We start from the raw sequence: 19924 nt of genomic DNA, 5'->3' as shown, positions 1-19924 counted from the left end.
GTTGGGGTGACCCTGCCAGGGGCTGCCTGGCACCCTTTGCGGCTTGTCTGGTTTGAAGAGGCTCCGATGAGGCCCAGGTTCCTGGCCTCCCTCCCGGAGCCCTGCTTACCTTGGCAAACGGAACCAAGCAGGGGCCTGCTCCTGCCAACTCCAGTCGCAGGGGACTGGTGTGTGCTCCCCCATATATTCAGTGCTTGCTCCTGCAGGACTGGCCCCAGGGGGGGCTGCACACCCCGTACTGCTCCCCCTCTCACCGCCCTGTAGGTGAGCCGCACTCTCTGAGGTTCCTGGGGGCCAGTCTGATAAACCCATCTGGGTTAGCAGTTATGTGCAGAGGAAGAAGGCTGAGGCCTGGATCCCAGGGCGCGCTAACTAGCTGTCTGACCTCGGGCAAGTCGCATCATTTTACCGGTGAGCCACATCCAGAAAGTGTCACAGAATTGCTAAAATGAGCCGATGAGCTAAGGGAGGGGAAGGCGCTTCGTCCACTCTGAAGCACTGGAGAAACGAGCTTTTGTTGTACACGTTACCTCCCCCGAGGGATTTCGCAGGTGCACAAAGGCCTCTTGAGAAAAGTCAAGTCTTATCTGGGTGTTTCTCAAAGAGCTGACCCTGGACATCTGTTTAATGAGCTGAGCTCCCGAGTGATCCTGATGTACACGGAACCCTGAGAACCTGGCCAGAGAAGTGACTGTACTGTTGGCTTGGGAGGTACTGACAGTGAGGGGGTGGGGAGGGATGGGGGGGTCGCTTGGAATGAGGGGGAGTGTGGGCTTTGCCCGAGTGTGGTGTCCGCCCGAAGTCTCAGGGAATCTTAATTCTCATCCCCATGCCCTAAGACCAGGCAGGGTAGTGTGTGGTGACAGGGTCCAGAAGCCCCCGCATGGCCGGGGACAGGCAGGCTGGGAGGTGCTCGTCACTCCCAAGGAAGATTAGAAAAGCACTCTTTGAAAAACAGCCTTATTTTTGACTATTTGAAAGTGAGTAGAAAAAGTATATGACCTGGGGACCCCACCCCAGAAAATAAGGCACATAGGGGGTGGGAGGTGCATTCTCCAAGCAACCCCCTCCTCCACCCAGAGCAGGCCTGAGGGCTGGGAGTGGGCAGCAGGGAAGGGAGGAAAGCACCCCCCCCCCCACTCCGGAGGAACCTCCCTCCCTGGCCGCCCAGCATAGCTAAAGCTGGTCCTCGGAAACGGGTTCAGAAAGAGGCATACCTACCTGAAAAGGATGTTTCCCCACCATCTCTAACTTGACATGGCCAAGCAAGCTTGGCTCCCACCACAACCCCCTGGGCAACGGCAGCCTGTTCTGGGGAGCAGAGTAAGGGGGGGGGGTCCTGAAAGCCTGTTTCCCTCTCCAAGGCTGATGAGGGAGAAGCTGACTCCCCCGTCTCCTCCTTCCTAAGGAGACCCCTGTGGGACCCTTGGGGCTTTCCCCAACTTGGAGCGCTCCTGGCCCCGCTCCAGGCCCCGCCCGCCCTGTGCTCAGCTTCCCCCACCGCGCCGAATGCCTGCCACCCTTTAGCTTCACCCAGGGCCCACCTGCTCCAGGAGACTTCCCCCCATAAATTCAGCCTGCACGTCCCCTCTTCGCGGAAGCCCTCCAGCACCCAGCTTGACGCTTTGTATTACAGCCTTTTTATACCAGAAGGTACTCTTGATGCGAAGAGGCTTGGTTTAGCTGTCTCAGGTGTACAGGTGAGGAAATGCCTGCGCTTTTCACTAATACTAACGATATTAATAATGGCGAATACAGTGAGCACTATGTGCTGGGCCCTTCACACGTGTGAACCTCCATCAGTCTCACTATTAAGCTCATTCTATAGCTGAGAGAGCTGAGGCACAGTGAGGGCAAGTAACTTGACCCAAGACTGCACAGGAAATAAGCAGCAAGGCCAGGGTTTGAACCCTGGAAGTCTGGTTCTGGAGTTTATGCCCTTACTTCTTGCCTTCATCTAGCTTGTGCTGGTTACTGTCTGACTTGCTCATCTCTGTATGTGTCTTTCTCTTAAGTGCAGTCTTGTCTCATCCTTCCCTGATATGCACCCCCCACCCCAGACCGCCCCCTGGACCCACAATGGCCAAGCACCCAGCAGGTGCTTTAGAAGGTGTCCCTAGCCGGATCACCGGGAGAGCAACGGAACACTTCTCCTGACACCAGGTGGCAGCATCGGCCAAGAGTTCTCTCAGAACTCGGTGTCGCGGGCTGGCAGTCAAATAAAAATTTAAACTTTTATTTCTGGTACAAATGATAAATACTTTGCATTAAAAATCTGGAATTCAAGTTTTCCTCATACTTCATGCTCCCTCCCTGCCCCAGAACCTACAAAAATATTTCCATTTAGAGGGGGAAGGCTGGTGCCTGCTGTCCCAACAGAGTCTGGGGGTGGGGGGAGGCACGTGTCTCAGGGCTGGGAGGTCCTCACCTGCCCCAGCGTTGGAGGCCAGCGATGACAAGAACGTGCTGTGATCTGGTGTAGGGCTATGGCGAGGGTCCCCGACAGCCCCCTCTCTGGGGCAGGGATCCCCTCCTTGTTGGGCATTCAATGGTGCAGAGGGCCCAGCTCCTTCGAGATGGGCGAGTCAGGGGGTGGGGGGATGTATGTGTGGGGAGGTCGGTGTCACAGGCATTGACAGACACCTTCTAGGGTCTAAACCTTCAAAGAGTTAAATAGAATCATGAGCCATCACATTTTGGTTGCTTGAAAGAGAACACTTCAGGGGAGGTTAAGGGGAAGGGGACAAATCTGGAGAGCCCCCTTCTCTCGGTCCCCAAGGGAGGCACAGGGTGGGAGCGGGGGCTGCCTTCATGAGTTAACCCCTGCCATGCCACACCCCTTTTCACAGTCTTGCATGATGGGGCCAGAGGCTCCTGGGATCAAGGGAGAAGGGAAATAAGGCCTCAGTTGGGGGGGGGGGGTTGCCTCCCCCTCCCCCGGTGGCTGGGCGAAGAGCGGCGGACCCAGAGCAGCTCCCGCAGGGACCACCGCCTGCAGGCCTGCCCCGCTAGGGCTCCTCGTCCCAGAGACACAGCTGCCTCTGGGGTACATAGAAGTCGAAACTGTAGCTCTTCTGGCAGCTGCGGATGCCGCACTTGTAGGGCGCCGGCCGGTCGCGGCTGTGGCAGTATTTGAGCAGGCAGGGGTACCAGGCCAGGCTCAGGCTGTAGCGGCAGACGCAGGGCCTCCCGCCGTCCCCCAGCTGCCCACAGCGCGGCAGCAGCTGCTGCTCCGAGGCCTCGGGCAGAGCCTCAAACACGGAGCTGTCCACCCCTGGGGGAGAGAGGCAGGGGTCAGCCTCGGGGAAAGAGAGGGAGCCCGCCCACCCCTGCCCCTGCCCCACGTGGCCCTTCGGGCCTCCCGGCACCCCTGGGAGCTAAGTGTTATGGTTCCTGTTCCATAGGTGAGAAACCCGGCCCAGAGGGGTTTAATGATCTCCCTGAGGTCACAGAGTAAGGAGTGGAGTGAGGATGGAACCCAGGGCGGTCTGACGCCAAGGCCTCCACGTGGCCACCTGCGCCCTATGCCTGGAAACGTCGCTGTACTAGAATGTGGCGGAATGAGGAGAAAATCAAGGAGAGCTGCTTCAAGAAGGTGGTGGCGTCTAAGGAGGGCCAGCGCGGATGTGCTGGGACGTCAGCGTGGCCAGGGCACGTGCGGGGGTGCTGGAGGGAGATGGCAGTGACCTGGCCCCTGGCTCGGCTCAGTGGCCATGGGAGGGACCGGCCTCGGGGGGGGGGGTGCAGTATCAGACTTGCACTTGCACTGCAGTGTGGGGCACAGCTCACCGGGGAGGGCTGTGTGTGGAGGGCATGGCCACAGCTCTGTCGGGCGTTTCGAAATCCAGGGGTGCCCTGGGAGGGGCAGGCACTTGTCTAGTGCTCAGCCGGCTGGGCAGAAGGACCAGGGACCTGGATCTGTAACTACGCCATCTCCCTGTGCCCCCTACACGGAGGACCCGAGGACGGTCCTGGGCGTGGTGTCAGGAGAGGCACCCACGGTAAAAGCGCAGGGGCTGCAAGGCAGGGAGCACACAGAGATGGGGGCCCTCAAGGATCGTGGGGGAGCACAAAAGAAAGGAGAGGCGCTGACTTTGGAGGGTGGCAGCAGAGGTGGGCGGGTAGGAACGGGTGTCTTTGGGCCCCATCCGACGACAGTCCACCTGTGTCCTCACTAAGGGAAGGAGCGAGGTAGGTGCTGCCTGGGTGTCTCCCTCCACGGGGCCTAGCAAGTCACAGTTCTGTGCATCCCTACCTGGAAAGGCTGACTCCTCTCACTCAAGAGCCACATAGGCACCCCTTCCTCCAGGAAGCCCGCCCTGACCAATCCCATCCCGGTTTAGGGGTCCCTCCTCTGAACTCCTGTATCTCGTGACTCTCTATGGCGGGTGACGCGCCACCACCATGGGCAGCGCCCTGCTGACCTTGTTCCAGCCAGAACCGGACGTCCTCCTGGCGGGCGTAGATGCTATCCGCGGCCTCAGCACACACGTTGTGGATGTGGGGGCTCAGCAGGCCCCCCTGGCTGAAGTTGACGGCGACGTCCATGTGCAGGTGCTCCAGGCCCCGCACCTCCTCGGCCTGCCGCACCGCCCGTGGATTCTTCTGTATGGAGAAGAGGAGCCACTCCCACCTGGCCTCCGAATGCTCTCTCTGCCTACCCCTCGCCTGATGCCTGAGTGTCAGACAAGCTGCGGCTGGTCGCCTTTAGAACCCTGGGGCAGGCTGGCTGTCAACGGGAATCCTAGCATCCCCTCCAACTGGTGGAAAAACCAATGCTCGGGGCACAGCCAAGCCTTCCCAGCCAGCCACTGGCTGACGTCTGGGGCTGATGGGGAATTCTGGCAGTGGCTGGGGGGTGGCGGTGGTGGGCAGCCAGGCAAGCTGTCCCAGGCCAATGACCTCTGGGGTCCTAGACTTTCCAACATGCAGGGAGCAGGGTCTCTGGGAAGCGCCTAGAGCAGAACCCCCTGAAGAGTTTAGGGAACTTAGGTGAGGTTGGGGAGAGGCCCAGGGTCCAGGAAGGGACGGGGCGCAGGCCAACAGACTGAAGCGTTCTGAACACCGCATGTGTTAGCTCATTTAATTCTCAGAATTCATTTCTCAATGAGAAAATAGAGGCTCTGCAGGCGAGGTCACTCCTGCAATGTCACCTGGATGACGAGTGGTGGCACTGGGGCGAAGGCAGATCTGACCTCAGAGTCCAAACCCCCAGCCTCCACCATCAAGGGGCAGGAGCTGAGGTTAGGGGACTGGAGGGATCTGGCAGTTGGGGGTCTGTGCAGATTAGCGATCTGGGGTGATGGGGTTAGCTTTGGCCTGGGGCAAAATCAGGGGGATGAGGACGACAGGGTGAGAGTGGGGTGCCAGGGATGAGGGCCAGGGTGGGTCAAGTGCTGGGTGGGAGACTGAGGTTGCGGTAGCGTCCAAGCTTGGGGCCAGGCTGGCTGCAGGACTGGGGGCTCCGGGTAGGAGCCGGGCCGGGGCAGGCCCGAGGCGAGCACTCACCTGTCGAAGCTTGGCCATGGCCTCACTGGGGATGATCTCATTGTGGTGCAGCCTGGTGACAAAGCAGAGCGCCTGGAACTGACTCTGCCCCTTCTCCAGTTCCCCCAGGATCAGGGCTCGGAAGATCTTCACATCCTGATGGGAAAGGGCAGGAGGATGGGGACCAGCTGGAGTGGGTGGGGCCCCACTCCCAGCCCACCCAGGGCTCAGCTCAGGCCTCGGACAGGACGCACGCCTGGACCCTGCCCTACAACGGACAGGGACATTTCCCTCCTGCTGGTCTAGGAATTTTTATCTTTCCCATTTAGACCCATAACTGAAAAGAAAGAACACAGCCCAGATGTTCCAAAACCTCCTGGAAAATTCACATAGTGAACCACTAAAAAGCTTTTCAAAACACAGCTGTTTACAAGTACAGAACTTCAACTTAAAAGAGCGAGCACCTCTGGTCGGTGTCTGGTTCATTCACAGCTGATGTGGCCCCTCGGGGGCACCCCTGTGGCACCCGGATGAGGGTGGGTCACAACCCCTATAAACTACCTGACCAGGGCATAATAGGGGAGGGCCTGAACTTTTTACAAGCATAGATTCCAGAGTTTCTCTCGGAGACATTCTCATTCGGGAGGTGTTGGGGGGAGGCCCAGAAACTGGTGCTCCTCAAAATGCCTCTGATCTGTGCTTCCGGTCAGCCCGGCTCCCGGCCACCCCCACCTCCGAGGGAGGTGGCGCGCATAGGACAGCGTTCAGGGCAGACGCAGCACAGGCTGGCTGCAGCTGTTGCCAGATTCTGGCCTGAGGGAGCTGGGATGGCTCACCTTTCCCCTCCTCTCATCACTTCCCCTTTCCCCACGGGGTTACTAATGGCATTACCAGCCGGCCAATGGCTCCTTCCTGTTACTCACTCATTGCATGAATGGGGGAGGCTGGAGGGGAGCAGAGGGAGAAGAGAGAGGCGGCCGCAGGGAAGGATGGAGTCCCCCTCCCAAGCCGGCTGCTGGAACCCTGTGCTCTGACCCACCTGCTCTCACCCAACCCTGTGCCTTGGCTTAACTGTTCCCAGTGAGAAGTCAGCAAGTCCCCATCAGAAGTGGTCTCAATCTATCAAGACCCTCCCTGCCAGGGAGGCACCCTGGCCATAATGACCATCGTCCTCCAGAACCCGTATGGCCCGGCTGTGGCACCAAGCACATGCAGCGCCGCGGAGCTATCGACGTACACGTCAATGTACGTGCCCTGGCTTCGCCCACCAGGAAAGCCCGCATTCACGGAGGGCTTCCTGAGCGCCTGCTGGCTTCAAGTGCTCTGAGACAGGGGCTGAGGCCCCCCCTCGGGTTCCTGTAAGGCAGTGAGGGGGAGTTGCAGCCCAACTCTGCAATGGATTAGCCAGGGCCCAGCCACAGCTTCGAGCTTCTATAAGCCTCACCTGTAAGACGGGGACACTGCGGCATTTAGGCAGCTGGGTTGTGGTGAAAACTGAGTGAGTTAGGGTACAGGGCACAGAAGAATGCCCACCCCGACTCCGTGCTCAGTAGGCGCTCGCTGCGATCGGAGCCAGTGAGCACCGCCATCCCTGGCCTCTACGGGGACGTTTCTCTTGCTTCCTCTTACTATACATGATCTCTAGGACAAGGAGGTATGGGCATATACGGGAAGGTTTTCCATCAATAGTGCCGAAAGGGAAACTGGGGCCCAGCTGGTGACAATGGCCCCGTGAGGGTTTGGCTGATGCCAGTCTTGCAGGGAAGGTGAATCAGAGCTCGGGTTAACCCCAGCTTCCTCTCAACAGGAAATCCGTTCTTGGGCCATGAGGCTGGAATCTCCTCGCCCCGCCAGCCTGGGCCACCCGATCTTCCATCCGCTCGGGTTGGCTGAGGGGAGACTGGAGGCTGGTCCACTAGTGTATTTTCCACTTAGGGCTCACTTCCTGCCAGGGGAGACCAGATACCAGACTTCCCCTCCGAGGGCTTGGGTCCCTGGCAGGACCCCGGGGCAGGAGCCAACATCTACTTCCTGGGGATTTTCCAGCAATGTCTTTTTAAAAGAACCTTATCTGGAATAGTCACAGCCTCTTCTCCAAAACCAGAGCCACGTGCCACACTCTGGGGTCCAAGAGCTGCAGTGTGGGCTCTTTGCTCGGGGAGATCACCTGCCCACCGTTAAGAGAAAGCATTTGAACTCTTGGACCAGACCAGAGGATTAAAAAAAACACCTGTTCTGAGTCTTTCCCTCACTCTATTATATTAAACAACAATGTTGGAGACAACAGCAAAATGATAGCAAAATGGGAATCTGCTGGTGAAGAGAGGGACTGAGGATTTCTCGTTGAGATAGAAGATTTACTTGGGGAGGGCAAAGATTTATTGAAGTCTATAACTGGAAGGGACAAGTCACTGTTATTATGAGTCAAAAAGGATGCATTGTCCTGTTTAAAATCTTTACAACAATAGGAGGTAGGGAGGATGATTATTACTTAGTTGGGAATGGGTTACTTGCTCAAGGTCACGGGACTAGGAGGAAATGTGGCTGGAATTTTAACCCTGGGCAGTCTGACTTGAAAGCCTGCGCTCTCTCAACCCCCAGGCACCACTGCCTCCCAGATGTCCTTGGTGCCTGGTTCAAGAAACTGAAGCCCTTGGGGCGCCTGGGTGGCACAGCGGTTAAGCGTCTGCCCTCGGCTCAGGGCGTGATCCCGGCGTTATGGGATCGAGCCCCACATCGGGCTCCTCCGCTATGAGCCTGCTTCTTCCTCTCCATTCCCCCTGCTTGTGTTCCCTCTCTCGCTGGCTCTCTCTGTCAAATAAATAAATAAAATCTTTAAAAAAAAAAAAAAAAAAGAAAGAAACTGAAGCCCAGGCCCAGAGAGGCAGGGTAGTCTGCCCTTGGCCATACAGCTGGCAAGTGGTAGAGCCAGGATCAGAACTCAGCTCCCTCTTCCAGCCATGCCTGGAAGTCCTGTGTAGACCTGCCCTGGGAGTGTGGCAGCTGGCATTCAGGGTTCTGCATGACTAACAAGAGCCAGCGTCTGACATAGATAGGAGGGCGACATGAGGCCGGGTCACCCTTCTGATCCACCTGCCTGCCTGCTTAGAACCTCTGTGGACCCTACATTCTCCAGTCTGTCTGGTCCTATTTCTCCAGAAAGACCATCTTGCACTTGCTGACCCCTGGGAGGGGGTGGGCACCCCTAGCTTCTGGACCTACTTGCCTCCATCATCCTGACCAGTGTCCCTCCTCCCTTCCACTCTCTACACCTCAGACTCACTGCCAAGGTTCCAGGGGCTCCTTTCCCTCCAGCACAGAGGAAAGGGTAGGGGGAGAGGTCTCCCTGCTTCAGCAAACATCTGGCCAGATGCTAGGCCCAGGCCAAAGGGAAGCCTGGCTCCCAAGCTTCCTCCTTGCCCGAGACTGCCCTGAGATGAGTCACCCGGATGTGGCCTAATGCCCAAGGCAGATGGCACAGCTGGAGATGTCAGGGTGCGGAGGAAGGTTTCTCAGGTCCAGGACTCAGGCTGGGACTCCCAAGATGGAAGTTTCTGTAAGGCTCCTGCTCGCATGAGCTCCCGGGAACCTCCAGCCCACTAGGAGCGGGCCACCTGGAAGACGCAGACCGTCCAGTACCAGGGCTGACACCTGGGCGTCAGGGTGTGGCACGTGCACCATGGGGATCGCGAGCACTTGGCTGAAGTCCTCTGTGGTTTTAAGTAAAGCTCAGGAGTAGATAGGTAGTCGGACAGCACGGTAGTTACGAGCAAAGGCTCTGGCGTCCGCACTACCTACGTTCCAATGCTGGCTTTGCTCATACTAGCCGTGAAACTGGGGAATTCACCTCCCCATACCTTAGTTCCCACATCTGTTAAATGAGTTAAACTAACAATACCTACACCTCCAGGGATTACTGTGAGGAAAAAATGAGCCAAAGGTCTCAGAACATAGTGGGCTGAATCCTTTGTCTGTTATTGCTGCAATCTCAGGCCTAGCTCCAGCTCCGACCTACTCCCGACCTGTAGAAGCAGGAGCAGATTGTTCTCCTCCAGATGCACCTTAGGCCCAGAGAGGTCAGGGCACTCCTCTGGGGCTTACAGGGAATCAGCAAATCTGTGGGAGAGCTTTGGTCAGCATTTCCTGGGGCACGGCCCTCACAGGCACCAGGCTGGGTGGGAAAATGGCCAAGACCAAGGCAGAGGCCCCTGTCTTCAAGGGGCTCATGGGGAGACTGACCTCCTACAACAGAATCAGTACACCGCATAAGGCCTGGGGTTGAGGTTTATGACAAGTGCTATGGAGCAAAGGATGGATGAAGGATGAGACTGGGAGGCAGGGTGGGAGGGAAGACTTCTCCAGAGCAAGGGACATTTCAGTGGTCCTTAACAGTCAAAGGATGTGTGTGTGTGTGGGGGGGGCTTTCTAGCAAAGAGAGAGAGAGAGGAATTTACAGAAGACGGAAATGTGAGGCTCTCATAACACCCCCACCCAATCCCTCCACGTTGTCACTGATCTGCCTAATGCCCTTCGGAAGCTCCTTTTGCCCTTGCCCTAAAGTGTACCCTCCCGGGGCTGGCATCCGCCCCCACCGACAGCTCCTCTCACACTCCCTGAGCATTGAACTAAAGAGCCTCCAGTTCCCAGAATGAGCTCGATGAGGCCTTGTGCCTGTCCCCGAGCTGACTCCTCTACTGGGGATGCTCGGCCCCCTTCTGCCTGCCATCTCTCAGGGCCCAGTTCAAATGCATCCCCTCCTCTGGCCTGTCCTCCCAACACTGCCCCCACCAACCCGCCAGCAGACTCAGCCGGCCCCAACTCCTAACCTCTACAGCACGAATCCCACTGAGTCTGCAACCATCTCTTGCCTTACCTTCCAGACTCAGCTCCTTGGGGCTGGGAAAATAACTTATTTGCAGTGACTCCCCGCCCCCTAGAACACAGCAGGTGCTCCGTAAGTGCCTGGTAATGAATAAACGAAGGAAGGAGCCCACAAACAAGAGCGTGGAAGCATCCTGAGCCGACCACTAGGGACAGGGTGGGGCGAGGGAGGGCAGAGTGGTCAAAGGAAGAGGCGGGTACGAGGGGCAGGGCAGCGGGTCTGACAGTCCAGCAAGGAGTCTGACCTTTAGCTAGCAGATCACCGGCAGTCCCTGGTGGGTTCGGAGCTGGCTCCAACTTGACTTGTGCTGGTCCAGTGTGCACCTGATTTAATGCCTTCCCAGAGGACCCCATCCTCATGTGGCATCTTCTGCCCCAACAACAAGTCATCCAGGCCCCGCATAAGATCTGCCCCTGGTTCAAGGGCAGAGGCAGTAACCTCAGGGTCTGGCACAAAGCCCGAGCGCAACACTTAGCAGCTGAGTGAACGCCCGCCTGCATGCATATGCTCTGGGGCCTCGATCGGCCGGCTCCCTTGCCTCCCACAAGAAGACGGGTAGTCCTACAGGCTGGTAGTCCCACCGTTGCTATTTTGGCTTTTAGCAGGTTCAGGGGATCATTGAATTCGTGACCCAGTGAGGTTCCAGCTGGGGACGGGACCTTCACAAGTCATGCAGCTGCGGAGCCAGGACCAGCAGCCCGGACCTCCTGACTCACAGTCCAGTGATCCTTATGCTCTTCGGAGCTGCCCCCATCAGCCCCTATCCACACATTGTTCTTCTCTGTTCACTCCCTGCCAGGCAGCACTTCTGAGATCCACCGCGAGAAGGCTGCGCAGGCCCAGCTGTGCTGGGGCTCCGGGCGAACACCTAGGAAGACAGCAGACAGCTGCCTGGGAATAGCAGGGCCCCAGCCCTCTGCACTGGACCGGCAGACACCCTGCGCCGGGCCCAGGTGCCGCCCTCCGGGGGAGAGGCCCCAGGGGAAGCTTAATGCTGGGAGGGGAAGCAACGCTGCACACAGAGCCCCTGGGAGCTCAGTGGGGATGACTGTGGGGCTGTCACACTGCCCTCCGCTGCCGACTTCCAGCCTCAGAGAAGATGCGGGAGAGGGAAACGAACTTCCCTTGCTTTGACCTGCTGTTGGGGGTTTTATGTTACAGCCCAGCGGAATCCTAACTGATACATGCGGATGCCCACCTGCTTTCCCCCATTCACAGGCCACATGCCTGTAATCTTCCTCGCGTACTTGCTGCTTCTCGAACAATCTCTTTCACACACAGCTGCTCCCGTCTCTCCCCGGCCCCTGGTTGCTCACAGGAGCACACTGCCACCCTCAGTGTCCCCCACGGAGCCTCCAACTCACCCCCTTCTCTGAGCCAGTGCGGCATCTCGCACATGGCCTCACGCACTCCCTCATACATCCTCTCACCCACGTCGAACAAGGTCCTCACACTGCTGTCTCACTCAGGGCCCTCCTCCAGAGAGCCCGCCTGCTCTCTCAGCCCAGCCCTCCACCATGGGGAGCTGAAAACGAAGGGGGCCAGGGTGGGGAGCCACCCCGTCGCTCCCGCTGCCCTCCCGGACACCCAGGCTGGGGGCCTTCTCTCCAGGGTTCTCACCCTGTCCCCCCCACTGCTGCTTGCCCTCGGGAGCGTGCTCTACCATCTTTGTCTCCTTTCCATCACAGCACAGCGCATGCTTCTGCAGCCCAGGCTGAGCCAACCCAAACATTTATCCCTCTACTCCTGGCTGCGGCTGCTTTGTGGCTTGAGAGGGGCCGGTTTCGTGGGGCCGCGGAGGTGAGGAAGGCGGCCAGGAGCCAGCACCTTCCTAACCCCATGCTGGCTGCCTGGTGGCAGACTCGGGAGCACCTTGGCGACCCCGCCCAGTCTCCCTGAGCAGGAGCAGCGGTGAATGGCGTCAACCCAAAGCCAGGCCAGGCCCGTTCCCAGACTTAGGCTGCCCCCATTACGGGAGGCCGGTAGACCCTCAGGGCTGGTTCTGGGACAAAAGCTTCTTGTTAAGGGGATCAGCACAGCCACCAGCCATGAGCAGTGGCCCCCTGCCCTCTCCCAGCCCCCTGAGCCCCCGGTTCTCCGTCAGCCAAATCCCAAAGGTCACTACTGTTCCAACTGCCCCAGGGAACAATGTGAGGCTTTATGTGGATCAACTGCGCCCCACTGTCCTGCTGACTCAGGGCTCCGAAGATGGGGCTCCGACTTCTCTCTCACCCAGATTCCCAGCCCCAACGCCTCCCTTGCTCCCGGCCCTTTATCAGAATGCACAAGTGGCAGCCGCTTCAACACTTGCCAGCCTAAGGGATGGGAGCTCCTAATGCTGCTGTCTGGCCCTAGAGCAGAAATGAAGGTGCTGGAACAATGCGCTTCGAGCCAGGAAGGACAGCTGGGCCAGGGGCACCTGCCTGGGCCCTGGCTGGCATGGCTACTTGCCTCCTCACGTGCTCCGCTGGCCTCCGCTTTGCAACAGCCTCTTAGAATTCCCTTCTCACCCGCCTGTGAGCACCATACTGTTGTCTCTGCCCCTCCTGTGCCGCGTCTGAGCCTGGGGCTCCGAGAGGGCGAGTGGCTTGTCAAGTCGCATGACTGGTGAAGGGCTGACAAATGTCCACAGCGGCGCTCAGGAGTCTGTGAGATCTCTTGAAAGCGGTCCCTGCTCCCCGGCCTCTCCAGGGGAAGAGTCTCAGGCACAAAGGTGCCAAGGGGTCAGTAGTCACCATATCCACTGGGGGGTTATGGGCTCGGGGGGGGGGGGGCGGGGAGGGATCCAGCCCAAGTCTGGACGGAGGAGGGTTTGTTCCTCTGCATTAAGATTTTCTGTCAAGCTCTTTCCCTTTCCCTCTCCCCTCCTCTATTCGGGTTTCTTCATCCTTCTGGAAGGAGCCTACTTATGGTACGGCACACACAATCGATCGCGATACAGTGGAAGGATCCCTGGGTCCTAATCCTGGATCATTAGCTACTTGATCTTGTCAAAGTCATTTTGTAGCTCTGAGCCTGTTTGCAGATCTGCAAAATGGGGGCAACACCTGTCCCACGATGTAGTAGGGAGAATCAGATGAGGCTGTGTGTCAAAGCAACCGCCCGCAAGTGACTGGAGCGACCACTCAGTGTGTGAGATCCGGGGACGTGCATTTCCCATCTCGAGGCTGCACCTGTCTTCCTGGAAACAGAAGTCTGTCCCGAGTTCTTCTACAACCACTACCACCACCGCTTCTCTGTAGCTGGGCAGCCTGGTGGGGAAGAGCCCCACGCTACCTCTCCCCATGTTATTTCTAGTTGGCCACTCCTCCCGTGGTCCAAGGGGCAGTCTTCACTGCCTAATCCACAATCTTCTGCCAGGACTCCCCCTGGACATTGGCATTCAAGGGTGGCAGATGCTTGCCAAACTCCAGGGAGCACGTCTGAACCTTCGGGCAGGCCCGCTGATCCCTGATCCACGGAGGAATTCGTCAGACATGGCAGAGGGATTGCTGTTAGATCCGAGGGCCCCACGGACACGAGCCAGGCCATTCCAGCTGGGGACGTCTCACAAACTCCTATGAGGAAGCGCTCTGGTCTCCAGAAATGTCTGGGCCTCTCCTGGAAGCGTTTCTGCTGCCCTCTGTTCCCCAAGAAGACAACCCATCCATCACACGCCCGTGTTCCAAGCTGCTGCGTTTCAGGGAACTCGCATAGACGGGAGAGGGGGAGACTGGTGTCTAAAAGCTTCTCCTGTCTGACCTCTGTGGGATGTGACAATCCCATTATAATAAACAGCCTCTGGCCCTGGCGTAGTCATTTGCACATTCCATATCTTCCAGACTACTTCTGACGGCATGCAGCTTCCCACGCTGCTCCCCCACCCCAACCAGGAGCCCCCAAGGCAGGGGCTCTGGCGCTCTCTGGACTGTTTCTTCCTCTGACTCCCACTCACCCACTGGTGCTCAGGCCAGGGCGTTGAGGGCTCATGTTTCCACACCTCCTGGGTCCTTCAGAGTGACCTTGGGCTGACCCACACCACCATATGTCTCCCCTTATCTTGGCTCCAGCCCACAGCCCCTCAGGATCCCTCCCGCTGCACTTTGGAGTCTGTGGTTCCTTCCTCCCCCACCCCCTTGTCCCCACCACCCCGAAACAGTTGCGCGTGACTTTCTCCTATCTTTCAGCCCCACCCTACCCATCCGGTCAGCACCAAACCACACTGCCTAGAACATGACTCATCCCCTCCCCCAGCTTTTGGACATTCAGACTGGGGGACAAAGGGGAAAGAGAACTTGGACAGGGACACCAGCTTGGGGGAGGGGGACCAAGAGGGCTGAAAGACAAAAAGCCAGGTTAGAGCCTGGGGGTGGCGATGTGCCTGGTGTTAGAAATGCCCAGTGAGTATGCACATACGGGTATAATTACATACACAGGATTCGGATTATAAAAGAGCGTATTGCCTATTGGGTGTGTACCGTGAATTACAGTTTGTGTACGGAGGGCATGTGGAATTAGGCCTAACGCCTATCCGCCGCTTCAAACACATTAGGGTTATTGTGGGTCGAATGACAGGTTGCAAAGAGGTGAGTGAATGTGGGCTCTACCTTCATTTAACAGCCTAACCTGGGCCCTCCTCCAAGTTCCCTCCCCTTCCCTGGGGCAGCCACGCCAGTGGTTCCCAAACTCGCTGTCCACTGGAATCGCTGGGGCCTCTTTAAAAATACTGTTGCCCTCAGAGATCAGATTTCATTGCTATGGAGGGCAGCCAAGGCATCGGAAGTTTCCAGAGCAGCCCAGGTGATTCTAATGGGCCTCAAAGTTTGGGAGCCACTGAGCGATGGCACTTCTTTTTAAAGCCTCAGCTCGGTCTGCCTGATGGTCAGCAGCCTTTGGGCAGGGTGTGCAGTGACACAGGATGGCCATTTGATAGCTCCGAGCTACTTGCGGAGCTCATAATCCTTGCCTGCGCTCTGGGCTCCGTGTCCTACAGTGAGCGGATTACTCTCACGGCTCTTACTGCTTCACTGCCTATGGGTCCGGTCCAACGTGGCAGTGGCGGGGGAGAGATGGTGCTAGGACCCTCCCTCTTGGAGGAGACAAACAGATGGGGGATGGGTGCTAGGATGGGCCAGACCCAGGGCTGTGATGCCTCCAGCCCAGGAACACTCCCCGCAGCCCTGCATATTTTGGCAGGACAAGAATGATGGCTCCGGGCTCGGAGGGGCTGGCCACCAATTGTGGAGTGTGACAGTTAATTTTATGTGTCAACTTGGCTGGGTGAAGGGATGTCCAGAGAGCTGCTAAAGCATTACTGCTGGGTGTATCTGTGAAGGTGTTTCCAGAAAAGATGAACATTTCAATTGGCAGAATGAGTAAAAAAGATGGCCCTCACCGGTGTGCATGGCATCACCCAGTCTGCGAGGGTGTGGGTAGAACAGAAAGCAGAGGAAAGGCGAATGCACTGTCTGCCTGAGCTGGGACGTCCACACTCTGCCCTCAGACACAGGCACACCTGGCTCTCAGGCCTTCTGACTCAGGCTGGAACCACCGCCAGCCTTCCTGGGCCTTCAGCTTGCAAATGGCAGCTCGTAGGACTTCTGAGCCTCCAGAATCATGTGAGCCAATCTCTTGCAATCAATTTCTTTCTCTATCTCTTGCTCTGTGTCCTATTGTTTCTGCTTCTCTCTGTTCCAATGCACGGCGCTTCAAGGAGAAGGTTCCGGTGAGGGGCTCAAGGCACCTCCAGGTTCAGCGCGGACTGTGTGTGACTCTGGGTCCATTCTTCAACCTCTCTGAGTCCAAGCTCAGCAGGGAGGACCCACAATGAAATGTGATGTGGACAATGATTATGAAAGTCAGCAGCCTTCTATTTCTTAAGCACTTAGCACAGCAGCCAATGCCTAGTGAGTATTTCAGACATACCTATGAGTTCTCTTGACAGACACGGGGTTGGTACCATCATTGCCCCCATTTTACAGATGAAGAAAGGAAGGCCTGCAGAGATCAAGTACCTTGCCCAGGTTAAACCAGGTCTGTGTACTTCAGCCTGGACTGTCTCCCAAAGGTGAGAAAAGGGCAACCATCACTATTCCTAAGTGGACTAGAGACTTTTCCCAAAGCACCCCAAATGTGTTTGGTATATAAAAGAAATACAACGCCCAAGACTTTTTCCCCACAGGAAAGATCGTTCCTTCCAGATTGAACCTTCAGTGAATCTGCCGAAGACCGAAGACCGTGGGCCATGAGGCGGCCTTGGGAGCTAAGTGGGCCACAGGAGAGGTGAGCCACCCCAGAAGGATCTGCGTATAAAAGCTGCTGTCAGTGCAGACAGTGGCCAGGGGCAGGGGTGAAGGCTGTTCTGCTCAGCCCCAGGCTAGCTGAGCAACTGGAGCCAGAGAGACTCGGGAGGGTGGCTTCCCTTTCTGCACCTTCCACCCCCGATTCCTGCCCTTGCTGGTGAAATTGGAGATGCCAGGGAGGGTGTGAAATGCCAGCTTCTGGGTCAGAGGCTAACCCAAAAAGCAGACTTTGGAAACCTGGGTGCAGGTTTGAACCACTGCGGAGATTAAAACGGGCCTCTGGCAATCAGCTCCAAAGGGATCGTCTAACTGGGCTGTCTGCCCCCCAACTATACTCTCAGCTCCAGGCCCTAGTCCTCCACCCCACGGGGCTCTCCCCTCTCCTTGCCTGCAAGGTAGAGCAATAAAATCGTTCATGCTGCAGCTAGGGGTTATAAAAGCTCAGCCCTACCTGCTGTGCCCTAGCCACAGCCTAGGAGAGGTCCCAGAATAGGGAAGTCTGTCTTCAGAGTTGCAGATGCCACAGAACAATGGGCAATGGGCAGGAAAGTAGGAGACTCTTGGCTCACTCTCAAAGACAAAGGGTTTCAATGGAGGGTTAGAGGGGATTAGACCAATGTGTCCTGAGGGGTCCAGCCACTATTGGGATTTCCCAGGAAAAGAACACAAGAGAAAAAATTCCCCTGGAGTATGGGTGTGGGAAGGCAGGAGGTGTTCTGGCCCTGTCAGCTTCCCTCTCTCCATACTCACTGCCCTTCCAGGCCCCTACCTGAATGGGAGAACCTAGCTTGGCCCTGCCCAGTAAGGAAGGGCTATAAAGTCTTCCCACCTGTGACCACCCCCCACACTCCCACGGTCCACTTATGTCCCATGTTGGTGATAACTCAGTAGTTTGGCGACAGATCAGCAGTCAAACCCTACCTCCACCGTCCACTGGATGCCCCCGTCCCATCCCCTGCCCTGGCGCATGCTATCTAGGGCAGTTTTGCTGTGTCCCTAGCTGACCCCCCAAATTCTGCTCCCTCTCCTCTCAAGCTCCCACTCTTTAAGAGGGAGGAGGGAGAGGTGGCTTGGGGAAGGCTCTATAACCCTGAGCCTCTCCAGCTGTCCGGTTATCTAGCTGTCCCCACCTCTCCAGTCCCCCAGAGACAGGGCCTCTTTTTTAGTAGAAAGGGGGCTGGTGTGTGTGTGTGTGTGTGTGTGTGTGTGTGTGTGTAGATAAGGAGATTCCCTTTGAGTACCTACACCTCACCCACCCTCTTTCCTTCCAGAATTCCTGCTGCTGGGTCACCGTTAGTCCCTTGCTACCCTTTCAGGCCCATTTGCTGATACCCCCCTCCCCAGTTTGTCCACTGCCCCCTGCCCCAACCCCAACAACCTTGGGGACCAGGTTCACCTTCCAGTCCCTCCACAAGGTTCCTTCTGGTTCCTTACACACACACTGAGTGGAGGCTGGTTTCTGTCCCCCTTCCTGCAATCTGGGCCACAACATGGAGGTTGGCCAGCTGTCCTGCCAGGCAGGGTAACGAGTGGCAGCTCTCCCAGAGAGTGGGGACCTCACATGGGGCCTCTCCCCAGGTGCTCCTTCTGCAAGCTTTCCAGCCTTCCAGACCAAATAGGAGAGGTAGCTTCTCCTCGGCTCGGGAGGGACAGAGGACAATCTGCTGTTATCCCACGCCCCACCCCCCTCCATGTCTCCAGTCTAGGAAAGTGAAACAGGAGAGCTGGTTTCTAGTCTCCAAAATGTCAGGGCTGGGATTGCCTGGAGCCACCTCACTGACCTGTACAGAGGTGAAAAAGGAGGTCCAGAGAAGGAAAGGGACTTGCCCAAGATCACAGGGCAAGAACCAGGGATCTCTGATTGCTAGCCCCGCACTTTCTCCTCTGGAGCACAGGGAAATTAGCCCAAGAAGGGAGCCAACATTTTTGGAGAGTCAGCACCTGGAGGGCCCTGGGAGAGCAGGAAGAGAAGTGGGCAAAGGGCTGGTCCGGGAGTGAGAAGGGGCCTGGGAACCCAGAGCAAAGTGGTGTAAGGCTGGAGCGGGCGGCGGCGGAATTCCCGGGACAGAATGAAGGGACCAGGCACTGGGGAGCGCGCACAGAGGTGTAGAGAAGAGCCCGACGACGTGACCCTGGCTAAGTCGCCTGCTTCTCCCCGGCCCTCCTTCCTCCTGCAGGCCTCAGTGCGACCGGGACCCGGGGGCGCTCGGCCTCCCAGGTCCCCAAGTCCCGCTGGGCAAGCGAAGGTGCCTCACCTTCTTGAAGTCGGCGGTGAAGGAGACGAGGGTGCCATCGGGCTTGCGCAGCTCGAGGCTGATGCTGTCGGCGTCGCTGTCCGCCTGCAGGCTCTCCTCGGTGACCTGGCCGTCTGGCAGCCGCACGCGGACCCGCAGCTCGGCCGGCGCGCCCGGCCCCGCGCCCACACCGCGCGGCGCCCCCAGCAGCGGCACGAGCAGCGGCAGCAGCAGTAGCGCGGGGGACGCCGTGGGGACCCCGCGGCGGCCCGGCGGGCGCATCCCCGGGGTCCCGGCCCGCCGCGAGTGCGCGGCGACGGGCGCTGCCAAACTTCGCGCGAAGTTATCGGCTAGTTCGGGGCGCGCGGCAGCGGCTCCTCGGGGGAGGGGGGCCTCGGGCGCGGGGGGCCCGCGACGTGGCGCGGACGCACGTGGGCTGCGCTCCGCCGCGCGCCCCCCGGCGGCTCGAAGGCGGACGCGGCGCTCCCGGGGCCCCCCGCTCACCCACCCGCCCAGCGCCGCGACTGCCGCGGCCCCCGACTACGGAGCTGCGAGACTCTGTTTTGCACTTTTCATTCAATCCCACCCCCCGTCACTTCCTTCGGAAAACAGAAACCACCAGGACCTGCCTTAAAGAGACCGCGCACCTCTCGGCCCTTAAAGGGCTCGCGGCGGCTCCCCGCACTCCGGCGGTGGCCCGGGGGAGGGGGCGGGGACCGGGGACCGCCGCACAGCGGCTTTGTGGGAAAAGGGCTTTCTCAATCTCCCTCCCTCCCTGCCGCGCCCCGTGCGACCTGGCTGTGTCAGGAGTTGGCTGTCCCGGCAAATCCCTTCCTCCCAGCGCGGGCGGGGGCGGGACGGGTGACTCTCCCCCCCGCCTTTTGGCTTGTTCTTGTGCCACGTGGACGAAATAATCGGGCTTGGTGCTTTAGGGGTTTTGTCTGGTCTTTTAGTTTCTCTGACACAGCGAATTTCTAGACAGTTTCTGCAAAATCAGACCTCACCTCTCCTTTAGCCCTCTGACTGCCCTGGGTCTGGAG

General features: G+C 58.2%; 1 protein-coding gene across 1 annotated transcript; it reads right to left on the bottom strand.

Annotated features, from left to right (window-relative positions):
- Positions 1-2209: 2209 nt before the first annotated feature.
- OAF (out at first homolog) lies at positions 2210-19671 on the bottom strand. Its single transcript, XM_026505556.4, has 4 exons — positions 18906-19671; positions 5509-5643; positions 4425-4605; positions 2210-3274 (listed from the first exon to the last, which is right to left on the bottom strand). Exons 1-4 carry the CDS (start codon positions 19164-19166, stop codon positions 3009-3011), a joined length of 843 nt encoding a protein of 280 aa, XP_026361341.1. The 5' UTR covers positions 19167-19671; the 3' UTR covers positions 2210-3008.
- Between the last annotated feature and the right edge of the window lie 253 nt (positions 19672-19924).

Source organism: Ursus arctos, unplaced genomic scaffold (assembly GCF_023065955.2).
Source record: "Ursus arctos isolate Adak ecotype North America unplaced genomic scaffold, UrsArc2.0 scaffold_22, whole genome shotgun sequence".
Classification (NCBI taxonomy): Eukaryota; Metazoa; Chordata; class Mammalia; order Carnivora; family Ursidae; genus Ursus; species Ursus arctos.
This window is presented reverse-complemented; position numbering and strand designations above follow the sequence as displayed.

What these genes read in the sequence shown, in the direction of transcription:
- OAF (XM_026505556.4), bottom strand. Translation starts at nt 19,166, where the DNA reads ATGCGCCCGCCGGGCCGCCGCGGGGTCCCCACGGCGTCCCCCGCGCTA. An exon ending in CCATGGCCAAGCTTCGACAG is followed by an intron (nt 4,606 to 5,508) that starts GTGAGTGCTCGC and finishes TTCTCCATACAG; the next exon opens with AAGAATCCACGGGCGGTGCG. An exon ending in CCGGTTCTGGCTGGAACAAG is followed by an intron (nt 3,275 to 4,424) that starts GTCAGCAGGGCG and finishes TCTCTCCCCCAG; the next exon opens with GGGTGGACAGCTCCGTGTTT.